This window comes from Aythya fuligula, chromosome 7 (assembly GCF_009819795.1).
Source record: "Aythya fuligula isolate bAytFul2 chromosome 7, bAytFul2.pri, whole genome shotgun sequence".
Lineage (NCBI taxonomy): Eukaryota > Metazoa > Chordata > Aves > Anseriformes > Anatidae > Aythya > Aythya fuligula.
The window spans coordinates 17,330,935-17,352,924 of NC_045565.1; the positions used below are offsets into that span (position 1 = coordinate 17,330,935).

Below are 21,990 nucleotides of genomic sequence, written 5' to 3' on the forward strand. Positions count from 1 at the left end.
CCAATGTTTAGAAATGGGGATCTAGTTGAAGAAAGGGAAACTACAGAGTTTCCTCATTTATTCCGTTAAGGGGACTGCTGGGGAACATTCAGAAAGACACAAAAGTGCTGGAGTAGCACTGAACATGCTTACAAAACAAGCACAAAGCCACTCCCTGATGAGATGGATACTCCCTTTCTCTCATTAGATAGGAAAATAAGTATCTTAATGTCTGGTGTCAAAGTGATCAGCAAATAGACTCATCTGATTCCAGCTGCACTCTCAGCGCACTGCAGAGTAGGCAACAACCTTTAAAGTCCTCCTCTCCTAAAGTAAATGAAGATCTACTTTTCTTTTATTTCAGCAGTATCTTTACTTTTCTGGACCCTGCTTGTGCTGCTTACTCCAACTCCTAAGTTTACTGTTATGTTCATAAAATACAACATGAGGCAATAGTCTGAAGCGATCCTATTATGCAAGCAAGTATAAGTTTCTGTAACTATACAAGAGTGAACTTGAAACACATCAGAGCCTTCTCCTGGAAGAATCACAGCACTCTACCCAAATAAGCCCACGAGAAGTAAACACATGTAACCCCACAATCTGCATGTACAAAACAACGTTCTCCTTCCTGATTCACAGTAACGCCATAGATGTTTTATCGATGGAAGAGCAAACACTTGCACACAAAAAGGATAGCAAAAAATAACATAGATGAGAGTTATCCTACCCTGCCAGGAAATACTTTCCCCAGCTGCAGAAAGGAAATAGACACATTTGCATTTAGTTAGTAGAAAGATTTTTTTAAATCTGGTTTCTACCTCAAATTATACCTTTTTTTTCCCCATTTCCCAAAACATGGGGTAAAAGTCACTGACTTTCTTTTGTCAGAAGACTAGCATGAATTCTTAAGCCTACCTACAATAGGCAAAAATTTCCATTCAAATTTTGGAAAACTGTGAAGCAATTAAAAATTTAAGACAATATTTTGGAATTTTTTATTTTATTTACTTACTTACACATCTGTAAAGAGCAATACAAATTATTTGCCCCCAAACTTCCAAGCACATCATTTCCAAAATTGAAGACCACCAAAAATTTATTAAAGCAGGCTTCTGTTAGGATGTCAGGTCCTGCTACTCTCACACAGTGAACAAGAGTCAGTCAGAAATTTAAGTCTAGACTTCTTCCTTATTATAATAATTAAAGATTGAAACTTAGGATATTTGAAATTGTCACACATTTTTTAAAAATTATTTTAAAGTATTTTCTACATGTTTGAACAGGATTTTATGAACTACACAGATATGACTATGCTTTCAATTGACAAATTTCAAGTCACAAAAGTTTAGCAAATTATTCAGCTGAAGGTTTGGTCACAGAGTCACACACACACTTAACTTTAAGCTCGTGATTCATTCTACATAGCAAGTATAACCACAATGCTGCTTTAATATTTGCTGTAGAAAGATCAGAGCCAAAAATCTGCAGCCCTAAAGTTCAAGTAAGGCACCACTACCAATATCAGTATTTCTTAAACCTAGAACAGTGTATGTCAATAAGACATGGAGATTTTAAAACAGCACCAATGCAAATTTGCAGATTTGACTGAGAAGAAACTACTTTGACACAGGGCTATGTACTGAAGGTCTTACGGATTTTCAGGCTGCATCAAAAAGTATTACAGAAAATGGTCTGAGGTTTTAAATTCCTTAACTCAATATGTTAATTATCATCCAAAGTTATCAGCTGCAGAAGCCAGACCTCAGTTTTGGGAACCCTTGTCCTGGGAAAAGGTGGGCTGCTCCCATCCGGGAGAGCCAGGCTGCCCAGTTGCACAGGATAAAATTAAAGCAGTAGACTCACATCCTTCCCTTGCATGTCTGCAATCACTTGAGGTGTTTGGCATATGCAGAGCAAGGCAGCATATCCCTTTAGGAGGAGAAGAGGCAACTGTTACTAGAATTGAGTCTTATCTCTTGGTTATTTCCAATATGACTAAATCAGAAAGACTAAGCTCATCACAGATAACAGAACCAACAATGACCAGACTAGGAACATGTTAATATTTCTGAATCATAAGCACAAGCTGACACTTGCTAGGATCCTTACCCTAAACGCATCATCCCCCACTCCTTAATATGGAGCCATCGGTGTGGTAATTTGTACCTCGCTTGCCCAACATATAGTCTGTGTCAGAGGAAAGAAAACCTACAGCTGTGGATCTCAGCTACAACATCTAAAGTAAGCATGCATGAGAGAGAACAAGCCTCCAGGCCTCTGCTTTCCTGACATTATTTAACACTGGTAAATAATTAGCAGGACAACTACAGGAGTCTGCACTTAAGCTGTTGAAGAAGTTCCGGCATTGCTAGATCCCATCTTGCACTTCTGCTTTTCTGTAACAGAGTTGAGTGCCTGGAGGTCATACGTAAGAACAGAGCTGTTAGGTAATATGGGAAAAAGCACTGTTAATCAGTAATTAGATTAACAGCTGACGGAACAAGCGCTGGGGTTTTGGGTATGAATTATTCATCTGTTTTCTTCATTCAGAAAATTCTGAAATTGTAAGTCACCAACTTCCCCAATAAGCAGCGAAGTGATGCCATGGCCACCTCACAGGTTCCAGTCACACGCCATCTTATGAACATGCAAGGAAACTGTGCCATTACATTCAGTAATATCCGTGCTCTAAAGCGACATGCTGTTAGATCAGGCCTCCCTCTCACTCCGATACTTGGCTAATGACAACCCATTTGCATATAAAGATTCAGCAATTATACCGCTGTAACTGGAGCCAGGTTAGACCGGCCATCACTGAGATCAGACACGTTAGAAAGTTATGAGAATAATACCTGAATTGAGCTTCTCCATGAGCAGCTGCTGTAGGTCAACAGCTCGTGGTTATAAAAGGCTCTGCCTTCACTGGAAGCCCTTTCTATTCCCCTTTAAAAGAAGGCTACCTCAGGCCACGCCTGACAGTGTCTGTAATACTCATGAGAATAGCAGCTAGAGGAAATGCGGTCCAAGAAACCCAACCACATTTCCCTTCGAAGACTGTGCTCCCCACCAGGAAACATCAGTAGCTCCGCTGCAGAGCGCAGCCCACACAGCCCCTTATGTCCATCCTGCCTGGCTCCCCACGCAGCTTCCCTGCTGGAACTCACCCCTGGGAAACACAGGCATGGCCACGTGCTTCATGAGCCTTTTAGCAGCTCTAGAAACCAGCAAAAAGCAGCCAGTTATTTTGATATTTTGCTGTACAGAGCACGGAGCTCGCTCTGTCATCCACTTCCTCCTGGCCAAGCTGCGTGGAGCTGACAGCTGTGGTTTCTCAGAAGTCAGCCCTGACACCACAGGACATGTGAGCGCTTGGATGCAGTCAGCAGCCTGCCCTGGCCGCTTTGCCATCCAGATACCAAAGCAAATGGCATGACCGAGCAACTCCTTGTCCTTGCAGGTTCTGCACGTGTAGACTTCCCCCTCACCAGCATCCATCTGTCAACCAGCTCACCAGCAGAGGAGACTAGTTTTCACAAGACCTCCAACTTTCACCTTGGTATACCTACTGCAAGACAGAAGACCTTCAGAGAGCTTCTGCTATCGTCCAAGACTTACAGCTGGTCAGCTTCCTCTTCCAAACATGAAGGAGGACATTAAGACTGCAAGTAACGCCAGCTGCATTTGCAAGAAGCAGGCAAAGTCCTGATAAACAAGTCGGAGGAGCAGGGAAAGTTATCTCGCATCATGCCAACCTCAAGGTCCCTGCTTTCCTCAAAAGAAACACATTCAGGCAGTATTTTGTGATAACCCCTCACACCGGGTTATACCATAGCAACACTTCCCTTTTCAAGAGAGTGAAGAGAAGCATGTGGAAAAGCAGCAGGTGAGTAAAAAAAACTCAGCACAGGAAATACGACTTTGTAAAACTGCCTCTACATAATAACTTATGTATGGAACATCTCCCCCTCCTCTCCAAACAGCACCCCAAGCAGCTTGTTGTTTAAATCTCCAAGCACAGCACCTAAAACCAGATTCTCAGTTCTACAAAGCAAGTGGTCACATTTTATTTGTGGTTATATTTCCAACCCCCCCCACTCCCCAAGGAAACAAAACTTATTTTACTACGCCAAGATTTGCTTGAGCAACTGTGCATAGCCACACATGCCCATCTCTTAGGGAAGTTGGTTTCGTACTACGAGCACGACCGGGTTTATCAGAGACCTGCTGACAGGACCGGTGCTTCAGCAAACTGAGAAGCCAGTAGGTAAAGTTGTGTTTACCCCTGTAACCTCCTAAGACAACATACACCCTTAACACTTGAGAGCACACATTACTCCACAGCTCCTCTATGAATCGCATCTCATTCTAACTTCAAGGAACGCTTTTCCTTTATTGTATTTTAAAAGTAAAAACATGAAACTGAAAGAGCAAATCTCTTTGTAACAGAGTGCAAGAAGCTTTCATGACCTTCATTAATGTTTAACCCAAGTGAATTAATCTGTTCACTTTTCCTGTCTCAGTGTTACTGTGTACTGCTGCTCCCAGGTTATTTTTTAAAATTTCTTCTTTGAAATGAGCAAGTATTTGGAGAAAGATGAGTCACCGAAAGAATGCCAAGGGCAATTCCATGTCCCTGCCGTAAATGCTGGAAGGTAGGGATGAGAAAGTGCCCAGTAAATGCCATACCAGGGTTGCATTGTTCTGACAACAGTAAGGTTAAGAATGGAAAGTCTGAAAAGCGGAAACAGAAAAGAGAGCAAGAGAAAAAATACCAGACTAGAAAAGAGTAATAAAATAAAACCTCAAGCACACTGAGAATCAGCAGAGAACAGGAAGACAACGTATAGGATCAAAGGCACCTTCTGGGGATTATTCCAGTTTAGGGACAAATGTCAGCAGTAACTTCCAGTTGGCTGTTTGGACTAGGTTGAGCTTCTAATTAGTGTTGTATGTTGGTGAATAATTAAAAAATCGTGTGTTTACATGATGGTCCTGACTTTGATCCCATTGTACTGCAGACACAAAGCCCATTGCTTCTCCTTTCCAAACACTACAATCAAATCCCAAGTCCAGACGGACAAAGGCATGAGTATGTCAGACACTGCGAGTGACGAAGCACTGTCAGCAACAAAGCAACCGTGATCAGACACGTACATAACCACTGCACCTCACTTGGCATTCCCTGGCCTGCAGAAGCACAGACCAGAACCCCACATGGGAAGTCCTTCCTGTGCTAGTGAAAGACGGAGGTGGGAGCCGTATTAACAAGCAGCTGGAATTCTTGTCATGGATCCAGTGTCTCAGAAGCAACAGCTGGAAAACTGCTTACCACACAGCATCTGCCCCAGCAATGCTCTTCAGGCTCCTCTGCTCGTTCTCTAGATGGACCTGAGATAGCAACGACTCCTACACTGCCACATTCAAGGCCTTAGGGAATGCAAGGGTCTCCCTCCAACCCCACTAATGGGAAAACACTGCCCCAGTATAGACCCCTCAAAATATTGTCTGGAGACAGCGTGCAAAATTCTGCTCTTAGAAACATCAGGTGACCTTTCAGAGTCATGGAGAGGAACTGTCATCTCCTATTGCCTAACAAAGCATGAGCAAAAACACTGCTCCTGTAGCGCTGGTACTTGACCAGAAAAGATTGTTTTGGCTCAAATGTATACTTCACTTCAGAGAGTAATCACTAAACTTGGTTTAGAAAGTTTGCTGAACTGCAAAAACAAAGTGTGCACTTGTCTGGAGGACAGATGTTCACAACAAAAAAAGCTACAGCAGTTTAAAACACAATTGCACCCACCACAGCCCTCCTCCCCTCTCCTGCTTCCCCTTCTTGTCTTTACTTTCACCAGAGGCTGGGGCCCACGCAGCGGAGCCAGTGGAAAAGAACGTGTCTGGCTGCGTCACTGAAACGCAAGACCAGGATCTTTGCTTGAGCAGCTGACAACTGGGGGATTAAGCCAAGTTGCCAGCCCCTGAACTTCAAGACGAGGAGGAATTTTCATACATTTGATTCATACCTCCTGCAAAGACAGTGACCTGCCAGCTCATGGTGAAATGCACAGTCCTTATTACAACACACAAGACATATCTGCTGTAGCTTATCTGACCTCGTCTGCCTTGAGCTCAAAGTGTGCCTGGCTATGACAGTTCAGAAATTGCAAGCCAGCTCATTGTAATTCTCTGAGCTTTTAGTTAGCTTGAGGGTCTCACAAGTCTAGTGTTCAATTTGTTACAGAATTAAGTACATAAACCTAAAGACCGAACTGGGGTGCAGGGGAACAGGACAGAGACATCTTCTGAGGAAGATGCAGAGCTCTGACCACCCAGACAACAGGCACTACGTACCTGACCGAAATCTCAAGAAAGAAGGGCTGGGATAGTGTGCTTCAAACTCCTTTGTCAGGAGGAGGCCAGATGTACTGAAGAAGTGTACGCATGGTGGAGGATTTTTGTGGACACTGAAATCACATTACATCAGTCACAGACTCAAGTCGGTGCTCCTGAGCTACCACATGTGAGAAACATGAAAATCCAACTTGCTGATTAATTATCCTTGCTTCAATTTAAGCACAATGTATAACACTCACACAACAGAAAAGATTGTCCACATAAAAGTCCAACAAGGTGACAGTTCACCTAAGAGCTTGGTAGCTACTTTGGAAACATCCCACCAAGAGAACATCCTTGGCTGGGTTTAAATCTACCGAAGCCACTTGGAGAACCACTCCATCAGACTACTCCTGACAGAGCAGCCCTGCCCCTTCTCTCTTCTACACACAATCTCTTGGAATACCACCACCCCTGCAGCCCACACCAAATTACCCGGCTAGTTAGCCAGAACAAAGGTGGGGATGGGGCAGACGGTGCGGAGGTCATCCTATGACACTGATGGACCCTGCCCATGAGAATCTCAAGACTCACCAGTATCCTCAAGTCAATTTTGAAAAATTTGTCCAAAGTTTTCTGTGGTAATGATGAATCCATCACAATCCTACCAAATGCAAACCTAGGAGCAAGACAAATGCTAAGTGCACAACAAAGGTCTCTGAAACAACCTGAAGTCTGCTCCACACATCTCTTCAGACCTGCTCTGTAAAGCAGGTTTGTTTTGACCACAAACTTCTGCAAAGATTTTGCAGAAATAACTTCAGCTGTTTCAAACTTGGAAGAAGCCATTAGCAATGGTCACCGGGCTTTTATTTTAAGCACATTTTAAAGCCTCACAGCTCAAGTTGGAGGATGTTTAAAATTAGCCTTAGCTACCACCTTGAAGCAACCTGTGGGGAGATCATTACAAATACAGGCTACAGAGAAATAAGGTTTGGCACATTTGTGATGTGTATGAAGCTTATTACATCCTGATGCTTCCCAACCATGCTGATTTCTGTACTTGACAAGTTCTGGACTATCATTTCTTTGCTCCCATCTAGAAAGCCAGTACGCACCTACACTAGCACTGTTTGAATCCCATTCTGTCATGGAAGACAAGACGCGAGGTGTTGCTTTTAATGTGCATAAACCAAGAGTTTCTGAAGCACCTTGATGACAAACAACACAGCCATCCTGTAACTGGGAAGGCTCTTTCAACCGCCTGACCCTGTTTTCTACAGATGGATAAGACCATCTATGCATTTCTCTCAGCATCTCTTGGGGGCTTAGCTGAGGTTTCTGTTTGCTTTAAGCAGCTCTCTGATATATCTGTTTCCAGCACCAGTCATTTATAGCTACACTAGCATCTGCAAGGAAGGGCATGATAACAGTATGCTCTCTCAACCTTAACTCCTGTGCAAGTGTCACAGTTTCCCCTCCCTGACAGGCGCTGAGAACCAGCCAGGCTGCAGAGCTCCCATATAATGAAGCAGACTCTCATTATGCTCAGAGGGCTGACTAATACATCACCTGTTCCTCTTCAATGAGCAGGGTCAGAGAAGCGTGTCTTCTATTTCAACACAATATAGCAGAGAAAAATACGCTTTTAAGTATTCACCTAATTTTGCCCCTTCAAAGGGGAAAAAAGATTCAAGGGAGGGAGTGCGGGCCGCAGTACAACAATCACATTACCTTCCATCTCCATGGCAATTCTCACAGGCTGGCAGAAATAAATGTTGGATGCAATCCTCTGTGTGAGGACTACTCAGAACATGTTCCTCCCCAGAGCACCTACAGCCAGAAGTGAACAGCAAGTGGTGCCCAGCTTCACACCTCTGTCCCTTTAGGGTATGCACACTGACTGCTGGCCCTTCCTACCTCCAGCTGGTTTCCTTTAGAGCACTCCAGACATCCAAACAGCCTCCGAAGATGCAAGCAGAGATCACAAAATTGGCACAGGCATCCATGTCCAATCTGCAGTTGCTCGAACTTTCCAAGTGCCAAAATGGATCTTGCATAGAACAGCTACTGCATGCTTTGGACTGGAAACTCTGCAGGCACCTTGTGAGGATGTGGGAATCAGCTGCTGAGGACTATACAATGGGAGGATCTTGTACAGACAAGCAATGAGCCTCCACAGCAGAGTTTTAAAAGAACACTGCAGTTAAATCTGCAGAAACTGGGGTCTGCTCACAAATTGAAGCATCAGAGATAGGGTATTAGATCAAGGGTGTCAAATTAACTCACATATCTCTTTTTGGCTGCTTTATACCCAGGATTTGTCCTTTAAGGGGGTCACAAAACTTCCTCATGAAGTACTTGACCTTACCATGCCTCCTCCTGCCAAGATTCCCCTCTGCAGTCAGTATTCCTAGGCACAAGGCTTTTAATGGCCATGCCTTATGAAACACATCAAGCAGCACAGGCAAGAGTTGCTAAAGCAAGCTGTATAAGCAGTAGAAATCACAGGACACAACTTCTTGTAGAAGCATGTTTCCATGCAATGGGAATGGACCTGTGAAGAGGGAGCGAGGCTGTATTTCCTCGTTTACAGCATCCCCTTGCCTACTGCTTTACTTGCAAGTCTCAGTGTGAGGGTGACAGAGGGGTCCTGAGTGCAGCACTACTGGCCAGCAGCAGACACGGCACACCAGGTACGATAGCTGCTATGGTCAGGGAAATCATCTACCAGCTCCACTGCACAACGGAGACACCCAGAATTCAGCAAACTGTTGCAATAGGCACCTGAGAGAAGACCAACACTGCACAATGCAGAAGTGTGCAGCTCTGGTACTGGCTAGTGCCAGTTGTGGTTTCTAGTGAAGAGTTGCCCTTAAAAGTATTCAATGTGAGGTAATATTTTGAAGGGATACACCTTATATAAAGGGGAGGGGGTGGGGAAAGAGTGTTCAAATTTATCCACAAAAGCCACAAACTGTTCTTTTGGGTTATGGTATCTGCTTCGCCATTCCTCAGGACATCTGAAGTAAAAGGGTAACATATCAGCTAACGCTGGCTGTCACTGTGCTTGCTGTGAAACAGATACAAGGCAAAGCAGGCCACAAGTGCATCCAGGCCTAACACGGAGCTTGTCAGAGCAATCAAAGGAACGAACCCTGACACGCTTCCACAGGGAGACTACTGGTCAATGAGCTGCTCCAGGAAAAGCTGCCTTTGGACAGAAACCAAGACAGGTAACAAGTAGGAATATGTGTCACCATTCGACAGATCACCTGGCATGACCACCAGAAGTAGCGGGAAGGCAGAACAGTTCCTGCCAGACTTAAAAACTCATCGTGAACATCAATGGTAGCAATGAGCAAAAGCTAACAACCCAGCAATCACAGAAGCGTTGGGCTGAAAGCAGTCCCCCCTGTACAACCACTTCAACCCCATGGGTTGAAAAATATCTAATGCATCTGTCCAACCTGACCTCAAACCCTAAGTATCCTATTCCAAGGTTATTTTAGCTTTATAGCTTGAGTCTAGCACAGGACCACAAAGATGATTAGGGGACTGGAGCATCTTTCATACACAAAGGAGCCATAAGAGCTGGGACTCCCCAGCCTAGAGATGAGGTTTGGAGGGATCTTATCAGGAGACAGACTCTGAGGGGCTAAACTGCATGAAACACTATCTGAACACAAGAAAACACTTTCCCCCCACACACACTGTAAAGGTGGTCAAACATCAGAATAGGTTGCCCAGAGATTGTAGTCTCCTTCTGCAGCAATATCCAAAAGCTGACTGACTGCGCGTGGTCCTGGGCAACTGCTCTGACTACGCTTGAACATGGAGTTTGGACTAGAAGATCTCAAGAGGTCCCTTCCAACCTCAACAATTCTGCTATATGTTCTTAAGGTTCATTCATGGTTTTACCAATACAAGAGAAGAAAGCCAGGAAATTAATTCAGTTCCTTGTCATGTACAGGACCGAGAGTGATAACAGTTTGTGTGGTTTCTGTTATGCCATTTCCCTCCCAACAGATAAATGAGGCCATTTATAGCATCTCCTTCTCTTCCCTGCAATGCCAATGAGCCTCTTACTAGGTGGAGCAACATTCCAGCTCTTCTGGATCTCAGGGGCCTCAACGGAAGTTTTCACCTTCCTTCTAGCTGCCCACTGTCCTTCATATTCACCACACACTCCCTAACAGCCACTTCTGATCCTCCTGTTTTGTAAGAAGTTTGCTAGTACTGATCTCTCCTTCTCACTCGTCTCATTGCACCAGAATTCAGCTCTGCCAAGGCTGTACCTGTCCATCAACAGCATGGTACACAACTGCTGTTAACATCCAGATATCGCTTTAATATTCTCAGCAGCTGTTAACTTCCCTAGGATTTTACCTGCAAGAGGTTTGCTTAGGCACTGAAAGTTCAAAGCCACTGATTAATTAGCAAACATTTTGGAAACGTAGGCTTAGAAAGCAGGACATTTCAAAAATTTTAAGACAAAAGTTGGGGCTGAAATAAACTAGATAAATCTAAATGTGTGTAATAGAAAACAGATGTCAGTTGAGTTATGTGAACACACAGGAGGAAGAGAAAGACTCCAGCTACGAGGCACAGATTCCCAGCTGGTGCTCAATGCACGTGCATTGTACAGCATGGTGTCACCAGCCAGACAAAACGGTTTGAGTAGCAGGCTGGTCGCTGCGCCCTGGCTGGTGATTACACCCTGCTAGAACGAAGCTGGCTTGTGCAGTGCCACCCTGAGCATTTTCACGTCCTTTGCGCAGTTAGTGTAGAGCACAGAGCTCTACACTAAAACTTCCCCACAACCAAGAGGGCTTGCAAACAGAAACCTTAGGGTCTCTGTAGTTTGCCACAACTGAGAAACTAAAGTAACAACTGCTCTGTCTACAAGGCAGCAAGAATCAGCATCAGCACACAGTTCATTCTCAACAAGGCTAGATGAATGCTTCCTCATTTCTGACTTTGTACTGAACTAATAAAAATTAAAATAGCTTTCAGCGTGTGATGTCTGCGGGTGGCCTGTTCCCATGATGCACTAAATAAGCCACAGCCTAACAGCTGTGCTAGAGGCAACAGCACAGCCTGAACAGGGCCAACACACAGGCTATGGAGAAGTATTTGTCCCCGCTGTGTCCTGTGTCACACAGTCCACTTACTCAGGATTGAGCTATCAGGAAGCTGAACTGAGTCCTTTTTGCTTTAGTCTTGGTTTTCCACTGTGTGCTGACACTGCTGTTAGAAGTACTGGAGAATGCCTGTGGAAAGAATTGCTTTGAGAGGAAGACACAGAGACATGTTATTTCAAACATGGTCATAAACTTTCTTTGCTAAATGCTGTAGGAAGAGATGTCTTTCTTGGGAAAAGTTCAGTCTGCTGTAGAGAATGGACTTAACAGACCGCCTATGAAGCCTTCATCTAAAACCTTAACAGTGAAGAGCAGAGCACAGGCCGTGTTTCTTTATGGGAGAGGGCAGCCACCACAAACACCCATACTTTATGTCTCCCATGCTGGAGTTGGCTACAGCCAAACTATAATGCAGATGCTAATTTTATAGTACCAGCCAAGAAGAAAGTTTTCACAGTTTCACCCAAAAAGGGATCTATGTACACCTGGGGTTGTCTTCTCTGCAGGGGAAGTGTCAGAGCATTTGCATTTGAGGCCATTCACAAAACTTGGTCTGCAGGATCGCAGGAGGGGGGAGGTCACCCAGTTCCTCTTTCCTCACCTTGGCAGAACTGCATAAATTCATCCAAATGCTTTTGCCATAAAACCAGCCTATCTTAAGTAGGTTTTCCCCTTACTAGAGTCAGTGACAGGGGACTGGTCGCCTTGGCAATTGCTCTGACGTGATGAAACTGCTTGACATTGCCCAACTCGTGTGCAGCTGACACCTCACACCAGGGAGGCCTTCTGTAACAGTAAGAAAAGTCCAGAAATTCTGACTCTGTGTATACATTTTCCAGATATACTAAAGCCAGTGTAAGATCTTTATATGTTCCTTCCTTTCTGCATATACAGAAGATAAGCTGAGTTATCTGTTACACAGAAACAACAACAAAAATCCAAAGCTCCCTTTAAAAACACTATTTACATGTAGCTAAAGCACTCCAAAGAAGCTGTATCACAGATGTATGGCAGCCAGACCCACCACACAGTCCTTCCCTGGCTGCTCAGACAGGGCAGTGCTGCCAGCAGGACCCACCTCCGCTCCACTTCCAGGGCAGTCTCTCAAGTGCCAGGAGCACCAGCACCCAGATCCCTTGGGTGCAGCCCCCCCATGCCAAGGGGCAGGCAGCTATACAGGGAAAGAGCTAGCTTACCTGTAGAGAGCCACGTGTTAAAGTGCAGGACAGCAGGTCAGCTTAATGCAACTCATTGAGTGCATCAGACATCAAAAAGAGTGGAGGCTGCTGCCTAGTTGACAAGGCTCTGCGTGCAGCGTACCACCACGGGCAGATAGACTTTCAGGGCACAGAAGTCAGATCATGCACGCTTCCCTTTGACAAACACAGCTTCTCCGTACAGAGCGGTTGCTGATCCAGAGCAGTTTCTAGATGATCTATTCCATGCCTGTCCCCTCCCCTCCACCTCAAGTTCTCTTTGAATTTTAATGCGTCCCGAACAAGCAAGAAGGGTGAGAACCTCTCACTAACAGGGATCCAGCTGGCTATGCGAGATCTCCCGCTCCAGCCACTCCATCTAACGAAGGACACAGACACTCGTGCTTCCCACTCCACTTGCAGCCGTGGAAGCAGGAGGCTGCCTTCAGCCCCATGCTGTGCTTTGTGCACTCAGAACCCCATAACCTAGAGAGGAAGGGGCTGGCGAGAGCTGGTTCTGGGAACAGATTTCAGGATCAACATCCCTTTGTGCTCACACATCCTTCAGCTATTAGAATTTACTCTTGCTCTGACCATACTGTTAATAGTTAGTCCCTAGTAATTACAAGTGATTAACACTCAGTCTAGGGAGATGCTATTTAAAACTCCCTAACTCTGAGAGGTGCATATATATATATATATATATATAAACAAACAAAAAAAGAGAAACAAACAAATAAAATGCTCACGTTGTGTTCTAGGCCAAAGTTTGGAGGAAAACAGCAGAAAACTTTGGCTTTTGCCAGAAAGTGTCAAAAAAGTTATTTTAATCTCTGGTCAGCTTTATTTGTTTATAAAGCACAAATCTTCAGGCACTATTTTCTGTCTTCTTTCAGTCCGAAAGGAAGGGAGATAGGCTGCTTGAGGCCTAGGTTATCCATCAGGAAACAAAGGCAGTTTAGGGTTATTGGAAAAGGGGATGCAAGCTTTAGTTTATGCAGGTGGTTAAATGGTACTAGGAAACATGTGTTGTGACCTGGTCACCTTATAATATCATCTCCAGCACAAACCCTAAGTTGTGTTTTTTCAGGGGGACTGTTTTGGCCAAGATCATGACTTTCAAAATTTATTTTTACTGTGTGAATTCTGTCATCACAATCATTCCTCCCATTATCCCAGTATAAAGCCCCTTTGTATGCACAACACCAGCTGTACCAAAAGACTGCACTATTTCATTTATGCCACTAACTGCAGATAAATCCTAATCCAAGATGCAGTCACAGGACTTCAGTCTTGCTAAGACTAACAAAGAACACTGTAACCCTAAATATGGCAGTATCAGAAAAACATCTTAACCAGCATTAGACTCCCTGGAGCTCTCTGCCTTCATCTCTACACAAGATATGAGAAAGGAGCACCACACATCCCTCTGGAGTTCAGACTCGATTAAAATTCAGTGCATTGGCATCTCTAGTCTCCAGCTGTTAATATTTCTGTGCTAGTAACTCCTCCGTGCATATTATGAGGTGATCAGTTTCAGACTGGTTGGGTTATTTTCAAAGCCATCAGTGCAATGCTTCAACTTCTCTCTGGCATTTCATCATAGGTAACAAACTCAGCTTTTGCCAGAATGGCACTGTCTCTGACTTCAAACTGAGTGCTAGAGAATACTTGTTGGATAACCTTATTTTGGTACTGGTATGACATTTAAGTTTGAAGGAAAAGCTAGTTTTCCCTTGATTGGAGTCAATAAACTCCAGGGCACAATATCTACAGGCAGAATTTCATGACACTCAGCTTTAAATTTTCCTTTTACATTTAAAACCAAACAGTTATGATACACAAATTCAGAGGTTCTCTAAGAGTCACTGGTGATCTCTCCTGAATTAGGGACCAACTGGCCACATACACAACAGATTGAAGAACATTCTAGTTTACACTGGCTGTGCAATTTAGTTTTCTATTTCAGAAAAATACATTGCCAGATTTAAAATAAGGATGAACAGTATCGTATGTATCCCTCCTCCAACCCCTGATCACAAAGCCCAGCTCCCCATGTGCTACCTTACCTTCTGAAATAGCCTTCTTGACAGCTTCTAGGTAAGCATCGGGCTCATCGTCATATGTGAGTTCTTGCCACTGATACCAGTCCTCGAAAAAGGTCAAATAGTCATCACAGTCCGTAACACCGCAGTACAGCTTGACTACTTTGTGCGGGGGCCATAAAGCTTCCTGAAGGCTTTGCAGGACAGGAGGATAATAAAAACTCTGCACCAGCTCCACAGATAGCAAGACGATGATGCTCCGACTTTTGGCGAACAGGTCCAGCTCCTGCTGGGAGATGGCAGAGTCGCCGTCCAGCTGGTAGCTCAGAATCCGATGCTTTCGGATGTGCCGAGTAGAGAGGAAGAGGTCCCGAAGGTACTGACACCATTCGGTGGCGTCACTCGCATACACAATCAGCACATCATATCCTCCATGGGTTCCTGTACAGGTGCAGACCATCATGGAGAAGAGGATTAAACACAAAGCACAAACTGACCCTCAGTTTTACAGCAAAAAGTCTGCAGTACTACCTCTGTAATTCGCATAAGAAGCTCCAGAACACTTTTAGAGCACAGTAGATGCATCTAAAGCGAGCAGGTGTTCACAGCCACAGAGCAACTCGAAGGGTGTCTCAACTCCTACTCACACTTAGCCCACTAAATCTGAAGTGGTTTTTTCATTCTCAAAAACCTTTTGTGAAGAAGGGGATTTCCTGTGTAGTTTCAAGCGAAACAAACCACACGTGGAAATTTTCAAATGTAAAGTGTATCAATAGGGAAAAGAATGAAGAGGAAAAAAATCAGCATGAAAAGGAGAGTTCATCTTTGGGTGAGAAGTGGAATCGTTTAGGCAACCTCAGATGCTCTGCAACACAACTGTAGCCCATTACATGCTCCAGTGGAGAACGCACTAAACGCGGTGCACCTAAAATAAGAGAGGCCTTCATTTAAGTGAGGTCTCAGTGCTCACAGGAAGTCACGATGGCTTCCATGGTGTTAGACATTTTGCTCTCATTGCAGCAGAAAGCAAACTCTCTGCAAGGTAGATGTGCAGCTGAAGGATATGCCAGCTCCAGTGCTTGTAGCACAACAATCCCATTGTTCAGGCTTCAAACACTTTGCAAGCTTGAGTTGAAACTCCAGAACTGCCAAACAAAAGTTTCCTGACCTATCTGGAATGACAACCCCTCTCCTTGGAGGGAAATAATACAATAGCAGCAGTTATAACAGCCTGACATACACTCAGAGTTGACTTATTCAATGCCTCTCTAGAGGTATCTGCTAACTACACCCTCCTGCATTTCTGTGCTCTGGATTAAAGGCCCTTTAAAAACTTCTTCCCCTTTGCTGCAAAAATCACATGCGGATTGAACCAATACGACATGATGCAGTGCCATCCCCATAAATCCCAAGAAAGTTCTGAAGTTTAATTTCTCCCTTCACCTGTGAAGAAGTTTACTCAGATTTGAGGATTATGGCTCTGGTCCCGTGGCAAATTTCAATGCTGAGCATTTCAAATGTCATTAGCGAACTGCCTTCTAATTCCAGTTGGACTGGAGGTGCCAACGTTTCCAGCCCATCTCCATCCAGAAGCAAGCAAACAAAGACAGATTTTGCTAATTAAAGTAGAAGGCAATGCCTAAAATTTGGCATGCCAAGAAGAGCATCTGCAAAGAGTGAATTTACCAAAATTGAAGATTACATTTTTGCAGTCACCTTATTAAAATTCAATCAAAATTGAACAGCCTCCAAAGACTCCCTTCTGCACCTTCCCCAGAACCCTCAGTACAGTTGTAAGAAAGACTGCAATGACATCTCGACTGTTGCACCACAGCTCCAAACCATACAGATACGAACTTAAAACTGTGGTTGAGCAGAAGTGATGCAGTTGAAAAGTACAGCACAGAGATGGGATCTGTGCTTGGAAGGCTGATGGCTTAGCTATTGAGAGTATAGGCACTGCAGTTCAGCAGTATTCGGTGGGATTGCTGCATGTTTCAGAATGAATACAGCTCTCAAACCCCAGATGGAATCTTGTAGGAGAAAGCATCCTCAGTGAAGTGGATCCAGTAAACTCATAAAACAGACAAACAGGACCCAAAGCCTGGGAACCTTTAGGTTAAAAGAATAGAACCACTGGAAAAAAAAAATGGCTTTCATGCCAGCAAGAACACCGCTATCATCAAAATATTGCTTTTGGCTAAACACCGCCTCACAAGGACAACAGAAACAGCAAAACAAAATAGAATTCAGAGATCGATTGTTTTATTCTACAAAAGGGAGAGCCACCAGAGACTTCTGCTTCTACAGCCCTATGCTGAGGTACCTGCAGTAGTCGGATGGAGAGACCTGCTCTGCTCTTGGGAGCAGGGAGGGGGGGAAGTAAGATCCTGAGGCATGGGGTGGGGGAACATTGAACACCCCCCAGCACCACAGTTTTGGGAGATGCACAGCTGCTCTCTCAGGTGTGCCCAGGGCTCCTGAAGTCCTGCCCTCAAGCTCTCTGGAAGGCACCTACCCCCAGGCTCCAGGCAGCAGCCTCCAGGGCATTTTAACAGTGTGCAAAATAGAGCACCTAATCCTATCCTGCGTGTTTAAAAAGAGCACAGGATTGGCAATTACACTTGTTAGCAAATAGCCCCCTCAGCAGTCTTTCAACAAAAGGAAGCAGCCATGCTGAGGGTGGGTGCCTGACTGCGCTGCCAGGTGCTGCAGGAAGCCTCCCTTCTCCAGCAGGCAACGTGAACTTGACAGGCTCTCTGCAAGCTCCCTGCCAGCATTTACACCCCAAGATAACATCACCCAGCGCGTGCAGCCTGCACACCCAGGAGGAACAAACTTCACCCAGTGTGTAGGAAAAGTAGCCATCTAGAGCGGTAGTGCTGCTCTGGGCACGCCGTTCCCCACAGAGCTGTGCCAGATCTCAAGCTGCCTTGCCTCAAGTCCTACAGCCTTTTGCTCATGCCTCAGAAAAACTGCGGAACAATGGTCTTTAAAAAGGGGAACTGCAAAACAAAATTACTGACTCTGCTAGTAGAGCCAAGGAAATTATCTTGGTTCATAAGCAAAAACACTGGGTCGTGAAGAGCCAAGTAAGCTTAAGTCAGCAGATGGGACCATTTCAAAGAAAACATAAATGTAGACTTACTTTCAATTGCAACATACCCCTTATTTTTTTTTATTATTTTTTTTAATTACATGAGACTCACTTTTCTGGATCATGCTAGTTCTGTCCAATCAAGTATATCCCTTTGCAGCACCAACTAGTGTCTAGTCCTCGGGGACTAGTCCTCATGTGACAAATGGAGAATGCAGAATGTCTGGGGGAGTCCCCCCCCAGCTTGTGACACATCAGTTACAGTAAGAACTTGCAGAGCACACTTCAAAGCACGAAAAATAAAGCACAAATAAACTCTGCCAATTGTACACACAAGGAAATCCCTATGCGAACCCCAAGCATATTGTTAACCCTGAACTCGGGTGCTTTGATGATGCACTCAGCAGGCTGATTTTGGACAAACAAGCAGGAGGAAGCCTTCCATTCAAGAACAGCATATGCATTAGCAAGACAAAGAAAGATCTGTGCCAGCCAACTGTTTCAAAAATCTTTCACACACAAGTGTAATCTTGTTTGAATATCAGCAATACCTCACTTCTGCATTCCCAAGCTTAGGGTATGAAAGTGATTTTTGCTTCTTTGCTTACAAAACGTCAGCAACATTAACAACATTGCAGGGCATGATTAACTATTTCATAGAAAATCATCCAGGTGTGGTTCTGTTGCAGTTTACAATGATAAAACAATCTTTGGACTCCTTTCCAGCTGTAACTCCCTTATTAATGCTTAGCTGCACGCTCAGTTATACAGCACTGACGTAAGACTGCTGTGATTATGAACTTGCACCGTAGAAATGTCTAAGCTCTCTAACTGGGACTGACAGACTAAATAGCATGGAGAAAGCAAGATACACAGCTTCCCTTTACTTTATGAACTGCACGTGAAATAGAAAGGAATAAATCGCTTAAGTCAAAATCTCCAGAGGCTGGTGGCAAGAGAAGAAAAGTATCCTAAAGCGACCGCCTGTATCACAGCCTCTTAGTCCCTCTGAGAAAGAAAGTAATCTTTGGACCATGGTTAGGAGTAATGAGGCGACAATCTCTGAGCTAAGAATAAACATGAGATAGCAATTTATGGCAATATTGAAAGATTCTGATTACCTCGTGGAAGATCCTAAATACTGCTGAAAGAGCTAGAGAACACCGCAGGAAGCGGGTGGATCAGCTCTGGGTAAGACTACACCTTGCTCACTTAACACTTCCCAACTTTGAATCTAAATCCCTCCAGTTGTTACCACCCACTGCTTCATTGTGCAAGCCAAAATGTTTCAGCTTTTACAGTGTACAGATCATAAGTAGCTTTCCATTGTATTTCTGTGTCTGATAAAGGAAATTCAAGGCCTCTAACATTGCACAGCTTTTCTACGTCACTTTGCTCATCCCCTTCCTACGCAGACCATGACTTCTCATGGTCCAACAACCGCTATGGGTTAAAAAAATGGCAGATAAATCCTTTAATCCAACTCAGAAGATCTTATCTAGTGCCATGTTAGCCAGTTTTCATCTGCTAAATCAAATCTGCCTCAAATTCTGACTATATGAAGAAGTACACAGCCCATTATCAACATCATCAATTTGCTTTGGCACGCATGTGCATGGAAGGTATAAGAATACACAGAGTCCAAACCCGTGACAGAGGGGGATGCACTTCTTATCAAAACCAATTTCTTATTGTATAAATTAAACTCAACCCAAGGTGTCTTAAAAACCCAATTCTTAAATGAGAGAGACCTCCCCAGGAGGTACCAGGAGCTGCTGGTAGGCCACTCAAAGAAACCCCCTGTACCTTTCTGACAGCAGTGTCTGGGGTGCGTGCATTTAGGTGATGTAGGAGAAAATGAACGCATCCTTCGCCTAGCTGGAATGCATAACAAAGTAACAATGATCACACGCAGTAATTATTAACATGCAACCGTCTGGAAGGGAAAACCTTCACTTTAGACTGCTGCAAACAAGCAAGGGGAAATAGAAACAAACTAGATAAGTTTGGTGAAGACAACTTCTGTGATAGGAATGTGAGATTTGCATTACGATACACTAACCTGAGGTCGTTCTACTTTTGAGCCTCTCTGAAATCATCTTCTGTTTTTAGGGAGAAAAGCAGTTTTGCCCACAGGTCTCCCGAGGTCTCCGTTTAGCTTATTTTACATCACCAGGAGACATGCGTCAGTGAAACCCCACCGTTACTTCACACCCCGCGAATGGCACGCTTTTCCTTTTTTAGCTAAAACACACCCGCTTCCCCGCAAAGAGGGGAACTTGCAGAGTGGGCACCAGCCAGATTACACAACGCGGGTCAAACCCCTCTCCCTCTGGAGTTTGCTCTTGTCTGTTAACCCCGCGTGTGCAAGCCAAACCCTTTCCCTGGCTCCAACCCAGCGCAGCTTGCCTGCCGTCCCGTGCCACAGCGCAGCAAGCCGTACCCCAAAGAGAGCGCAGGCACTTTTGGGGAAGAAATGCGAGCCGAGAAACCTCTCCGCAGAGCCGGGGAAGGTCCCTGGGGCTTGGCCGAGCCCTGCGGCACCTGCCGAGCTGCAGCCAAGCGGAGCGCGGCGAGGCGGAGCGCAGCGCAGCCCGGCCACAGCCCCCAGCCCCTTCCCCTTCCCCTTTTCCCCAGGAGGGACCCCCCCGGCCCCTCCACCCCCCTCCGCGGCACCTACCGGGGGCCGTCATGGTGCGGGCGGCCGGGGCCGGGGCCGCTCCCGGTGCCGCTCCCGGTGCCCTGGCTCCGCCGGCGGGCGGCAGCGCTCGGGGCCGGCCCAGCCGCGGCCGCTTCCTCGGGCCGGCCGGCGGCTGCCTCTGCCCGCCCCGCCCCGCCAGCGCCGCCCCGGCTCCAGCCCCGGGCAGGGGTTTCGGGGCCAGGTGCTGCCGGGCTCCGGTTTGCCAAGTGCTGCGGGGCCGCTCCGGGATGCTCCGGGAGCGAGCGCTGCCTGCGGCTCCTCTGCGGGGAGAGAAGGGGGAAAGGGCAGGTGGAAGGGGAGTGGTAAGGGCGAGGAGACGGTCAGAAGTGGAAAGGAGGAGGAGGGAGCACAGCAAACAAGCGGTGAGCACAGCTCGGTGCCCTAACTCGGATTTACTCCGGTCCACATGGCTACGCTCGTGTTTGAGAGCAGAGAAATGGGCAGCAGAAAGGCTCCGCTGGAGTTCGGAGCACAGCCTGTCCCCGAGACAAACCAGCAGGGGCTGCCTCGGTGATTATTTCAGGCTATTCCCTTGCAAACTCAGAAGAAAAAGAAAAAAGAAAAAAAAAAAGCCAGCTGCACAACTTGGCATCCAGAAACACTTCTTGTTGCACTTCAGTATGCAAAACCAGATTCCCTTGCGATCTGGGAAAGAAAGTCCCACCCATGCTGTGCGTGTAGCTGAATGTCACGGACACTAACCCTACAGCACATCCGTCAGCTACCTGCACACGGTAAGGAGCCAAGCCTGTTTCCCTCTAATCAACTCAATCTTTCAAATTAGATTAAACTCTCCTGCTACCTCCAAATCCTTCTTCAACCAAAGCCTAATATAAGCTTACACAGAACTACACGCCACAGCCTGTCTTCCAAAAACTGGCAGTTTGCTCCTACAGTAACTACGAGGATAAAATCCCTGACGATACAGCCTTATGAGAAACTTAGGGCACGTGGAGAAGAAAGCAGCACTTTCCCAAACAAATCCCAAAAATGTACAATAGCATAAAGAACAGCTGGGTGCTGTAGAAATGAGCCACTACAGAATGCACTTCTGGTTTAAGAAAGGGACAAAAACTTATCAGTCGGAAGCTAGAGTCCCTATCCAAATTCCTTGAATGTTATGGAATAATACTCTATACTAGAAAATAGATAAAAGTAAAATAGATGGATAAACATATATGTCCATAATGACTGTTCCACGCTATTTCCCTTGTCAAGCTGTGCATCTTTTAACTCCCAGAATAAAACATTAAAAGATTACCTCAAAACCATCTCTCTGATATTAGATTAGGATTTCAATATACTCTTTGGAATCAACTTTTAAATTCTTTCCCCCTTTGCTAGCCCTTTGTATGACACTGCCAGGCTTTAGAATCAGCTTCTTGCTCCACGAGAACCCATGGGACTTCTCCCTATGCACCAGTGTCACTTGGGGTGCTGACTATTTTATTTAATCAATGCAAAGCTCACAGGAAACCTCTGTAGCCACTAA

The 21,990-nt window shown here is 45.3% G+C and overlaps 1 protein-coding gene across 1 annotated transcript in view; it reads right to left on the reverse strand.

Annotated features, from left to right (window-relative positions):
- Positions 1-20,532, reverse strand: part of PIK3AP1 (phosphoinositide-3-kinase adaptor protein 1) — a 47,044-nt gene extending 26,512 nt beyond the window's left edge. The window contains exons 1-2 of the mRNA XM_032191454.1: positions 20,478-20,532; positions 14,725-15,141 (exon numbers count right to left, since the gene is read on the reverse strand). Of these exons, the coding sequence (XP_032047345.1) occupies positions 14,725-15,141; positions 20,478-20,490 (430 nt within the window). The 5' untranslated portion in view covers positions 20,491-20,532. The remainder of the gene's footprint in view (positions 1-14,724; positions 15,142-20,477) is intronic.
- Positions 20,533-21,990: the final 1,458 nt, after the last annotated feature.